Source organism: Schistocerca piceifrons, chromosome 6, assembly GCF_021461385.2.
Source record: "Schistocerca piceifrons isolate TAMUIC-IGC-003096 chromosome 6, iqSchPice1.1, whole genome shotgun sequence".
NCBI lineage: Eukaryota > Metazoa > Arthropoda > Insecta > Orthoptera > Acrididae > Schistocerca > Schistocerca piceifrons.
The window spans coordinates 114,276,064-114,289,386 of record NC_060143.1 but is presented as its reverse complement, the minus strand read 5'-3'; the positions used below and the strand labels follow the sequence as shown (position 1 = coordinate 114,289,386).

General features: G+C 44.6%; 1 protein-coding gene across 1 annotated transcript in view; it reads left to right on the top strand.

Annotated features, from left to right (window-relative positions):
* Positions 1–13,323, top strand: part of LOC124803172 (pickpocket protein 28-like) — a 91,383-nt gene that overhangs the window by 66,818 nt on the left and 11,242 nt on the right. The window contains exon 10 of the mRNA XM_047264355.1: positions 10,315–10,421. Coding sequence (XP_047120311.1) covers positions 10,315–10,421 — 107 coding nt within the window. The remainder of the gene's footprint in view (positions 1–10,314; positions 10,422–13,323) is intronic.

The window sequence follows — 13,323 nt, the reverse complement described above, 5'->3', positions numbered from 1 at the left end:
CCTGTTTTTGCAGTTGAGAACATCAAAGAAAAAATTCACCGACTTTTTAGTGATTTAGTTCTTGACTGTTAATATGTTACCTTGCTTGCTCTAACCAAAGTGGCTCTCTTTTGTCAAAATTATTTGCAGTTATCCTAAGACCTTGCTGCGTTTTTTTGGTTTTATTATATTAAAAAAAAAACAATCTCGTTAGGACTGCCATGAAATCACATCATTTGCTGGTATCTTGGGGACTATCGTGTTACCCTGCGTATACTAAAAGACCTCTGGTCTGTTACAGCACTGTCTACATATTTCTATTGCTCTGATTCTCTGCAATACTTTTTATTCATGTTTTTGTTTAAAATACTTCATATTCGTCCTTTTCGTTTCTCCCAAAACTCCAGACATTGGATCGTGCAGCCCGCTCCTTGCTTATTTTCATTTGTCCTCCACTTTAGAACGGAAAAAACAGGTTTCTTTAATTTTCACATGTGACGCGTTTTGCCTGTTCTAGCCATCATCAGACAATCTTGGGAAATTACAAACTGGTATTCGTGTAAATTGCTATTAAAGGCAACAGTAAATGAATAAATTAAAAACAACAAAAGGAATACATACACCGATTGGACTATGGAGCACAGAGTGATGAAGGGTATAGATTTCAACTCATAAAATATTGCACCATAACTGAACTTACCGATAAAAATTCTTGCAAATCGTGACCGAGGCGTCAAACGTAATTAAAAGTCCCATAGAACTGGGAGGTAACAGCCAAATAACGACTGTCAGTGCTTCATTACATCATCTAGAAGCAACACGAAAAAAGGTAACGAAAGTAAGAGAAAGAAAGGTTCTAAATCGTGCAAGGAGTACCTAACGCAGGTAAATAGGCAAATTCAGTGCGCAGAAAAAAATCACGAGTGTAAAATACACCCATATAATAGCTAGGTTAAGACACCTTAGGCAGATGAATGGGCACTAATAAGAATAAACAAATATCTAAAAATTTTTAGTAAAAATATGAAGCAACGAAGCCATAAGCAGCGCTAAACCGGAAAACTAACTTTAACGATGGTAACCTACCCTCGAAGAAACAGCCCTATGAACATAAATATTGTCCGTGTACAACACTGAGTACGCGCTATCAAGTCGGTAACTGGACTGCCAAGCAAGTGTCAAGGCCACGTGGAGCCTTAGGGAGAAGAGGCTCACAAGGTGGCGTGCTGAAATTTAACTAACTGATGGCTAAGGCTTAAATAAAATAATCAGTAAGTAACGTAGGTGGCAACCATCATTTGAAGATACACATCATTGTGTCAAAGAATGCTTGATGTTTCGAACGGACTTGATCGTCTATTACATTCGGAGATTTGAGCAAGATGTGCTTGGAAATTTCAAACTCTTCAATAAATTCAATTTCTTGCCTTTGTTGGCCACGTAAAGGATTTTAGGGTTTTCTAAATCTGGTGGTCGATGGCCAGAAGATTTGAGGCGCTGGACAAATGGAGAAAATTTTTTCACCTGACCTTTTTTTGTCAGTAGATGCTTGTGAAACATAACAGTGAAATATCTCACTGTCAGACAGATGTACTCGGGTCAACATTCTGTACACCGAATTTTGTAGACACCTGACTTAGAAAATAGATTCCTGATAGGTTTGCTCGGTATGGGGAGCGTGTGCTGCATGGCAGAGCCCTTCGGAAAAACAACATGAACATTAGTATGCCGAAACAGTTCAGCAAAGTTGTATGAAATCGATCCAAGAAGTGGGATAACCACACCGCGGGAGTCAACGAAAGATTAATAGAGACTACAGCGTTTTTTCGTTCATTATGTAAACGGTTCACCAACGAAGGGCTGCAACTATTTTTGTGTGCTAGAAAGAGCAGGTTGTCTAATTCTTTATTGATATTCTCGTCAGAGGAAGAGCATTCACACATTCGTGTTATAGCAGCTGTATGAGTTTAAATCTGTGCGCCTCACCACCCGCTGAAATACGGATGTGGCCCTGTCCAACTGGTGTATGGTTATTATGATGATGTTTGGTTTGTGGGGCTCTCAACTGCGCGGTCATCAGCTCCCTTACGAAGTCCAAAGTCCAAATGAGGAGGAGAACACAGACACCCAGTCCCTGGGCAGAGAAAGTCCCCAGCCCGGCCAGGAATCGAAACAGGGACCCCGTGATCAAGAGGCAGCAAGTGGTGTACGTTTTCCTTTTGTTATTTTTAATTTATTCGTTTATTATTGCTTTTAATGGCAATTTATACTTTTTTGTAATTTCCACAGATTGTCTGATGATGCCTAAAATAGACGAAAAGCGTCACATGTGAAGATTAAATAAACCTGTGTTGTGCATCCAAGACTGTTTTTCCTGTTCTAGAGATCTATTACGGTTGCTGTACCAGTGCCACTGCCGTGGTCGTGGAGTGAAGTGATTTTAATTTGTCCTTCACTTCCTTTTACTAATAATTATTGACTAGGTTTCTTCTTTCTTATCTAACGGTTAGTATTCCTTCTATTTCTCTTACCTTTTTCGGAAATTAATGTTTGTGAGTTGCTTGTATTACAGCCAACACAACTGTTTCAAGGTTTTACGAACTCATTTTTTTGTATCACTTCCATGTTTGACTATGATCTACATCTAAGTAAGCTCGTCTTAAAGTCCTCAAGTATTTAACAATGTTTTCAATATTTTCTCAACTGTAGCACGCATATCCTTCAGGCGATAAGAAAATCGTAATTCATACTTCGTTGGCGCCTCCAGATGATGAAGTTGGACTGACCAGCTAATCCAAGCGTAATATTCAAAAATTAATTGAAGCCTAAAGTTTGTTCTAGGATTTACATAGAAATACGTCTTGTAGAAACTTCAAAATTAATAATTGAGTTTTGAAAGCAACACGACTGCGTACTACGCCGGCCGTGCTAACCGAGCGGTTCTAGGCGCTTCAGCACGGAACCGCCCGACTGCTACGGTCGCAGGTTCGAATCCTGCCTCGGGCATTGATGTGTATGATGTCCTTAGGTTAGTTAGGTTTAAGTAGTTCTAAGTTCTAGGGGACTTATGACCTCCGATGTTAAGTCCCATAGTGCTCAGAGCCATTTGAACCATTTGATTTTGTTGGTGTGCTCCTGTCGTGTGCATCCGTGGAAAGTGGCTGAAGGAACGCTAACAGGAGCAGGCGACAAAGTGTTGTACGTCCACGCCCCCTCATAGAAAGCTGAGGTCGGAGCATTACCCTTTCCTTAAAGCAGAACAGGCGGCGGTCTGTGGCAGATCTGGAGACAGAGTACGATCCTGACGCAGGCACGTGTGTCTCGGAACACACCGTTCAGTTCACACTGTTGAACGTGGGCCTCTGCAGCACACAGTCAGTAAGCGTTTGCATGTTGGCTCAATGACGTCGTCAAGAACGACTGCAGTGGGTAAGTCATCATCTAGATTGGTCCGTGGATCAATGGAAACGGGTCGCCTGGTCGGGTAATCACATTTCTTGTTACACCAGGTGCGATCTTCGTGTCCAGATACGCCGTCAGCCAGGTGAACTGCCGATCGGAACGTTGCATACGGGCGGGAAGAGGGAGTTGGGTGTTGGATGTCGCTACCGATGACTACAGTGTACAGGAGGTCGATAGGTCAGGACTTGAGACTGGATACTCAGGACGCGCGTTAAATGACAATATCGGAAATTTGCTCAAGGAAAGAGAGTATATTTCAGTGTACGGAATACAGAGGGTGGGCCTGGGGACGAGGTTACCAGGTGTAGGCCAGTCTAAGGAGACGAAAAACTAGATAAGTGGGCAAGAGAAAGGGGTGGGGGGTGCGGTTCATGTCATGCTGGCGGCCGGTCCCTGGGCGCAGAAAGTCGTCTGTTCTGCTCGAGGTCTGGATCACAAGAGAGCAAAGCAACTGTGTTCTGCCCTGCAGAATCCTCCAGCGCCCACACACGTGACCTGTATCCCACACACCGATGGCGTGAATTCGCTAGCAGTTTCAATAGAGGGCTAAAGGCGTCTCTTGTCTGCAGCTTTAGCTGAACACAGCTGCCTCGGTTCTGAAAGGCAGTAAACTTGTGTTACGTAGGCACAGCCGAAGTAGCTCTGGGAGAAAACTTGTAAACATTCGACTGGGCCATTTGAAATAAATTTTCTAAACCAAATCCTCAAATATTCCTTGACTGTTTAATATTTTTTGTGGGATCTGAAATTTAAAAACCTCTCTCACACCGGCCTGATTTAGCTTCACTGATCAGGATAGTAAAAAATATGCGTATATTAAGGGAATTTTCATTCACAAAGCAGGCTTATCACATTCACACAGTTCAATACTGTTCTATCCTGATTAAATTGAGCTTAACTTAAATTCCATAAGGCAGTGAAGCAATTTCGAAGTCTCGGTGCGACGAAAATTGTCAGTCGATCTCCTGAAAACATTTGTAATAATTGCTAACTTTCGGTGATCACATGGGGAAGACCGGAGACCTGCTGGTAAGACCGTGTTAGCCTATTTATTGGAAGTAATAAACTGGATGTCTTGAGCATACAAAACGGCAGGTTCGTCCAGTGTAAATCAAACGTTCCCCACTGATCCCGTGCAACACAGCGTAGTAAGCAGACACTGTCAATAATAATCAGTTAAGTAATACGCGAGCACACTTACTTTAGTTTAGTTCATGTATTAAATTCCTTCTCATATCGAATCTCATTAAGATGGCGACTAGCTCAACAATACATACCTATACATCTTCGTTCTTTGATGGCTAATCGGCAAGATCTGAATCATTCTTTTCATAAGAGAAAACATACGAGTAGATAACAGAGAAGCTATTCCATGGAGTAAATGGACGCACCAAGGAATAATAGGGCTTGAAACTACTTTGCATTGATAATCATCGTATATTAAAGTTTAGGAATCGGTAAGATAAGAAGAGATATTTCGAGATATGTACTGAGTTATATAATTTATAAAATTTCTGAAAATATCGCGGAGAGAGCACTGCAAGAGACATTACAACTGGCTGCCATCCTGCACAACTTGTACAGCGCCACGAGCATAAACCGGCGGGGACAGTGTTACTCGAGCAAGTCGAACACTAGTTATGCTCACTTATTTTCACTTGGGCTTTCAGGGGATCTGTGCCAGTAATCAAAGGCACCATGCACAGCTTTGGATTACGTGAACCTTAGTACTGCGCACATATATCTATTCATGAAACTTCCTGGCAGGTTAAAACTGTTTGCCGGACCGAGACTCAAACTCGGGACCTTTGCTTTTCGCGAGCAAGTGCTTCTGTAAAGTTTGAAATGTAGGAGACGAGATACTGGCAGAAATAAACCTGTGAGGACGAGACGTGAGTCGTTCTCGGGTACCTCAGTTGGTAGAGCACTTGCCCGCGAAAGGCACAGGTCCCGAGTTCGAGTCTCGGTCCGGCACACAGTTTTAATCTTCCAGGAAGTTTCATATCAGCACACACTCCGCTGCAGAGTGAAAATCTCATTCCGGAAACATCCCCCAGGCTGTGGCTGAGCCATGTCTCCGCAATATCCTTTCTTTCAGGAGTGCTAGCTCTGCAAGGTTCACAGGAGAGCTTCTGTTAAGTTTGGAAGGTAGCAGGCGACATACTGGCAGAAGTAAAGCTGTGAGGACGGGGCGTGAGTCGATCTCGGGTAGCTCAGTTGGTAGAGGACTTGTAATCGAAAGACAAAGGTCCCGAGTTCGAGTCTCGGTCCGGCACACAGTTTTAATCTGCCAGGAAGTTTCATGTCAGCGCGCACTCCGCTGCAGAGTTAAAATCTCATTCTGGATATCCATTCATCTCTGAAGTCTTCCATCAGGGTAATTGCCCATGTCACAAGGCGCGATTCTTGCTTCTTCGCCACTAAACTTACCTTATCTGAACCGAATGGAACAGATCTGTAACGCTGTCGGCCGCCAGTTCCAAGCCCACAAACCATCAGACCATAGTTTTGTTTGTCAGGAGGCTGGATGGTTACTTCGGAGATTTTTTTGAACACGCTTGGCATGATGCGTTATTTGTCTGCCAACGCTGCAGCTGAAATTCAATTACCTCCGCTATCCTGACACTATTAAAATGTTTGCTGACTCTGTGCTGTGATCTGAACAACAGATTCATCTCACAGTAAGTTACACGCTCTTTATGCCTCCTTATTGTGTGACAGAAATCTCCTGTATAGGAATGAAGATGGACTTCGGAAACAGAGATCTTGTGAAACTCGGCTCCGTCTGCCCTACCATGAGCCTCAGAACATCGGAGACAAGGCCGTCCAGGCTGAAGACTTGCTTCTTGACTTCTGGTAGGCATACGGTACAGTTCTGGTATGTCGTTTAGTGGACAAAATACAAGCTTACCGCGTATTGGATTAAATTTTTGAAGTATACAGGACCTGAAACTTCCAAGCAGATTAAAACTATGCTGGACCGAGTCTCGAACTCAGGAACTTTGCCTCTTGTGAGCAGTTGCTCGATTGACTGAGAACAGCTCGCGTCTCCCCCTCAAAGCTTTACTTATGCCAGAATGCTATCGCCTACCTCCTAAACTCTGTTGCAAAGTGAACAATTAGTTCTGGAAACATCTCTTGCTGTGGCTAAGCCATGTCTCTGCAATATCGTTTCTTGCAAGAGAACTTGTCTTGCAAGTTTCGCAGGAGAGCTTCTGTTAAGTTTGATAGGTAGCAGACGAGACACTGGCGGATGTAACGCTGTGGTGAAGGGTTGAGCGTCGTGCTTAGGTAGCTCAGCAGGTAGAGCGCTTGCTGCGAAAGGCAAAGGTCCCGAGTTCGAGTCTAGGTCTGTCACACAGTTTTAATCTCCCTTGAAGTTTCATGTCAGCGCACAGTTCGCTGCAGAGAGAATGTTTCATCCTGTATGTAAGACTTCCTTGGAGACAGAACTCAATATGTATTCATAAACGGAGTACCCCATGGGGGAGTTATACGGCCTTTACTGTTACACTGCCCAGTTTGATGCGTTTCTTGACTTCCGAAAGGGTTCGGCACAGCTCCACTCTGTCATCTGATGGACAAAGTTCGATTTCGCGAAATATCGGACCACCTTTATGACTAGATTCAGGACTTCTTACCGAATACAACTCATCTAGGAGACGAAATAGTCAGTTGTAAAAGTAATTTTGGGAATACCCCAAGGGAGCTCTTATAGCACACGATTTATGTATAAATTATCTTTTTCCCCGTGGCTTTGCTCGCATTCGTGTTCAAATAGCTCTGACCACTATGGGACTTAACATCTATGGTCATCAGTCCCCTAGAACTTAGAACTACTTAAACCTAACTAACCTAAGGACATCACACAACACCCAGTCATCACGAGGCAGAGAAAATCCCTGACCCCGCCGGGAATCGAACCCGGGAACCCGGGCGCGGGAAGCGAGAACGCTACCGCACGACCACGAGCTGCGGACCATTCGTGTTCGACATATATATTGTGTACATCTATGCTCCCTGTCTGACTCCATTTCTTACCCCCACCCCCTCTCTGTCCACGCTATCCTTCCTCCTCTGTCATTATCCATTAAGTGCCCCCCCCCCCCTTTCCCTGTGTGTAGCCATGCCAACCCATACACGTAACCCATGCAACACATACCGATACTGCCCACAAAACATGCTTGTCTTTTGAAGGAGCCTACATGTGAGGATCTGAAAACCCTTTTCTCCCATATCTCTTGACCTATGTGAGATAGGAGGTTCTAATGAAACTGAAACTTCCTGGAAGATTCTAATGCTCACAGCGCTAATTATCATATAGCAAGGAATTTGTGTACCAGGTTTGCCTGAAATCGATCCATTGGTTTAGGAAGAGATGCTGGATATAACACACACACACACACACACACACACACATATATATATATATATATATATATATATATATATATATATATATATATCGCCGGCCGGTGTGGCCGAGCGGTTCTAGGTGCTTCAGTTCGGAGCTGCGTTACTGCTATGGTCTCAGGTTCGAATCCTGCCTCGGGCATGGATGTGTGTGATGTCCTTAGGTTAGTTAGGTTTAAGTAGTTCTAAGCTGTAGGGGACTGATGACCGTAGATGTCAAGTCCCAAAGCGCTGAGAGCCATTTGAACCATTATATATATACATCAAAAAAAGTTTTGTATCACCCCAATTCTCAGAACTCCTGAAGACAGACGCTGACTGTGGATATTGTATCACAGACACAATCCCTTTGACTGTTCAGAGATGATACTAAACCCGCCCAAAGATATAAACAACCATGCATGAGCAGCGCCTATTAGACGGAGGATGTCGGACAGCTGATCACTTCCAGTCATTCCACCAGGAAGGAGGTACTTGGCTCGTGTTGTCTGTAGTTCAATCATGCCTAGACGGTCAATACCGCTTATCGATCGTGTCTGCATTGTTACTTTGTGCCAGGAAGGGTTGTCAACAAAGGAAGCGTCCCGGCGTCTCGGAGTGAACCAAAGCGATGATGTTCGGACATGGAGGAGAGACAGGAACTGTCGATGACATGCCTCGCTCAGTCCCCTCAAGGGCAATTACTGCAGTGGATGACCGCTACCTACGGATTATGGCTTGGAAGAACCCAGACAGCAACGCCACCATATTGAATAATGCTTTTCGTGCAGCCACCGGACGTCGTGTTACGATTCAAACTGTGCGCAATAGGCTGCAAGATGCGCAACATCACTCCTGATGTCCATGGCGAGGTCCATCTTTGCAACCGCGACACCATGCAGCACGGTGCAGGTGGGCCCAACAACATGCCGAATAGACCACTGAGGATTGGCATCACGTTCTCTCCTCCGGTGCGTGGCATACGTCTTCAATCGTCAGAGGCGTGTTTGGGGGCAACTCGGTCAGGCTGAACGCCTTAGACACACTGTCCAGCGAGTGCAGCAAGGTGGAGGTTCCCTGCTGTTTTGGGGTGGCATTATGTGGGACTGACGTACGCCGGTGATGGACATGGAAGGCGCCGTAACGGCTGTGCGATACGTGAATGCCATCCTCCGACCGATAGTGCAGCCATATCGGCAGCATATTGGCAAGGCATTCGTCTTCATGGACGATGATTCGCGCCCCCATCGTGTTTATCTTGTGAACGAAATAGCTCGACTAGAGTGGCCACCATGTTCTCCAGACATGAACCCTATCGAGCATGCCTGGGATAGATTGTAAAGGGCTGTTTATGGATGACGTGACCCACCAACCACTCTCAGGGATCTACGCCAAATCGCCGTTGAGGAGTGGGACAATCTGGACCAACAGTGCCTTGATGAACTTGTGGATAGTTTGCCACAACGAATACAGGCACGCATCAATACAAGAGGACGTGCTACTGGGTATTAGAGGTCAGGTGTGTATAGCAATCTGGGCCACCACCTCTGAAGGTCTTGCTGTGTGGTGGTACAACATGAAATGTGTGGTTTTCATGAGCAATAAAAAGGACGGAAAGCATGTTTTTGTTGATCTCTATTCCAATTTTCCGTACAGGTTCCAGAACTTTCGGAACCGAGGTGATGCAAAACTTTTTTTGATATATGAGAATGCTGTTTGATAAATCACTGTGAGTAGCAACAACTGTAAAATATATAGAAGTATCTCTTTGGTCCCAAGTAAAACTATCTGGAAAAGCAATTTCAAGACTAATTTTCATTGGAAATATCTTGGGTAGATATAATTCATCCACAAAAGAAGTGACTTAGAGAATAAGCATTTCGATCGATTCTTATGTATTGCTTTCTTATTTAGTATCGTTATCAGATTGATCTGATAGAGCAAATGAAGACAGTCGAAGGAAGAGCGGTGATTTTCATCACGGTTTCGGCTTAGCCATTGGGAGAGCATTACAAAGGAGCAGGCTCATCTCTACCAAATGTCAGGTGCTACAAGGTAAGAGCTGTGTACCACACCCGAGTCTGCTGTTAAAGTTCTGGGAACGTACATTCCAAGAAGAATCAGGCAAATTATTACTGTCCTCCACGTATGTCTCACGAATGACCACTTCTTGGGAATTGGGGAAGTTGCAGCTCATACGAGTGTTTGCGTGCTATTTTTCTTTCCAAGCGCCATGTGTGGATTGAGTGAAAAAAAGGAGGGGGGAGATGAAATTGACACCAGAAGTACCCTCCACCTCACACTGTAAGATGACTTGTGAAGTGTAGCTGTGGATGTGGAAATACAGTCATTATGTGCTCGGCATTTTCATGCGCGGTATGTAGTTTCTGCTCATTCCACGGAATAGCACTTTGAGTGACTCCCTTCTCGCTCTTTGTTTTCAGTTGTGACAGTGTTTTGTGTTTGTTCTTTCAACCCTAGGAAAGGCCAGACGTCTCCAAACCTCACGGTCCTAAACGCTTACTTTGGTGACATCACATGCATCAAGTACCAGAGGACTGTCTACATGACGTGGGACAACCTGCTTGGTAAGTGCCTCTCTCACTTCGCTATGTGTTGAAACAATGTGACAATGAATTTCTTCTATAGATCTCTTTAGCCCGTGTTTCCATTTGTTTTACTCGATGGTCATTTAACTATAAGAGCCAGTATGTTGATCTAGATCAATAGTTCCCAACCTGGAGCTAATGCCCCCCTGAGGGGTAAGATGAAATTTTCTAATGGGTAAAAATCCAGAAACGTGTGATTGTGTTTCACTCATGAAACTAAATTACTTTTAAAACATCATTACCATTAACACAATTTTGGAATACCTTAATGCTGATTGTAGAAGTTATCAATAATTCTTTTTCCTCAGTTACTAGTATAAACGCATGACACCATGCAGTGGAGGTCACAGATATTTCACATAGATCACTGATTACACACGTACTTTGTACTTGGAACTGTACCTCTATGAAAGTGAAAGTAAGACTTCCGCAACAAACGTTGAATATCTCATGAAAATATCTTCTGTATTGTAGATAGTTCCTGCAATAGACGAGAAGTTGCTTCATTACTAACTTCGAAATGTATACACTGTGTGATCAAAAGTATCCGGACACCCACAAAACATAGTTTTTCATATTAGGTGCATTGTGCTGCCATCTACTGCTAGGTGATACATATCAGCGACCTCAGTTGTCATTAGACATCGTGAGAGAGCAGAATGGGACGCTCCGCGGAACTCATGGACTACGAACATGGTCAGGTGATTGGGTGTCACTTGTGTCATACGTCTGTAAGCGAGATTTCCGCACTCCTAAACATCCCTAGGTCCGCTGTTTCCGATGTGATAGTGAAGTGGAAACGTGAAGGCACATGTGCAGCACAAAAGCATGCAGGCGGATCTCGTTTGTTGACTGACAGAGACCGCCGACAGTTGAAAAGTGTCTTAATGTGTAACAGGCAGACATCTATCCAGACCATCACACAGGAATTCCAAACTGCATCAGGATCCACTGCAAGTACTTTGACAGTTAGGTGGGAGGTAAGAAAACTTGGATTTCATGGTCGAGCGGCTGCTCATAAGCCACACATCACGCCGGCAAGTGCTAAACGACGGCTCGCTTAGCGTAAAGAGCGTGAACATTGGACGATTGAACAGTGGAGAAACGTTGTGTGGAGTGATGAATCACGGTACACAAGTGGCGATCCAATGGCAGGGTGGGGGTATGACGAATGCCCGGTGAACGTCATCTGCCAGCGTGTGTAGTGCCAACAGTAAAATACGGAGGCGGCGGTGTTATGGTGTGGTAGTGTTTTTCATGGAGGGGGCTTGCACCCCTTGTTGTTTTGCGTGGCACTATCACAGCAGAGGTCTACATTCATGTTTTAAGCACCTTCTTGCTTCCCACTGTTGAAGAGCAATTCGGGGATAGCGATTGGCCGCGCATGATTAGCCGAGCAGTCTAAGGCGCTGCAGTCATGGACTGTGCGGCTGGTCCCGGCGAAGGTTCGAGTCCTCCCTCGAGCATGGGTATGTGTGTTTGTCCTTAGGACAATTTAGGTTAAGTAGTGTGTAAGCTTAGGGACTGATGACCTTAGCAGTTAAGTCCCATAAGATTTCACACACATTTGAACATTTGATGGCGAATGCATCTTTCAACACGACCGAGTACCTGTTAATAATGCATGGCCTGTGGTGGAGTGGTTACACGACAGTAACATTCCTGTAATGGGCTGGCCTGCACAGAGACCTGACCTGAACCCTACAGAACACCTTTGGGACGTTTCGGAACGCCGACTTCGTGCCAGGCCTCACCGACCGACATCGATACCTCTCCTCAGTGCAGCACTCCGTGAAGAATGGGCTGCCATTCCCCAAGAAACCTTCCAGCACCTGACTGAACGTATGCCAGCGAGAGTTGAAGCTGTCATCAAGGCTAAGGGTGGGCCAAAACCATATTGAATTCCACCATTATCGATGGAGGGTGCCACGAACTTGTATGTCATTTTCAGCCAGGTGTCCGGATGCTTTTGATCACGTAGTGTATATGAACTAACAGTATACTGTTGTACACATAGTCATTATCATTATTGTTGTTAGAGTAGTCAGACACAAAGCGTTACATGCCTGAAGTCTTGCAATGTGCGCCAGTTCAGAAGTAGAAGTCCAGCAATCAAGTGATTTAGAAACAGTAACTACAGTGCACACATTTTACCTAGGTGGATTTTAAATGGGGATGCATGGTGTGGGTGAAGCAAATGCCGCTAGGGACAAGCGTAGTGCAGAGAATGCGCATTTTGTGACAAGTGTCTACCATCACTGTGGATGTTAGCTTTCGTGACTGAGCTGTGGGTAGCACTCGCTCACCGGGAATTGCTTCATCAGTGATTACAGTACACACACACACACACACACACACACACACACACACACATACACACATGAACTAAATATCATTTATCTTTCATCATTTTAAAAACATAGGTTTTCAAACAAAATTATTTTTCATTCAAAAGTTTAGTTAGGCGTTAAAGTTGATGATGGTGGGGAATCGGTTGAGGGGTGGGAGTGGTGTAGGCGGGGGCGGGGTACTATGTAACTGATTGCACCTAGGGATATGGGCATGGGTGTGTGTGTTGTCCTTAGCGTAAGTTAGATAAAGTAGTGTATCAACCTAGGGACCGATGACCTCAGCAGTTTGGTCCCATAGAACTTACCACACATTTCCAAAATACTATGGTTGGAACTCAAATGGTGGCAACTATTCATTCACAACCGATACAAAAGAGTTACATGTTGGCACCTCTTACTGTCCTTCAAAGTAGTCACCAGCGTTGTGTAGAACCCGTAGCCAGCGATGTGGAAGGCGTAGTATACCGTTAGCAGAGCCTGTTCTGTTGATGGTGCGAATGGAGCGGTCTACTGACTGTCGAATCTCTGGA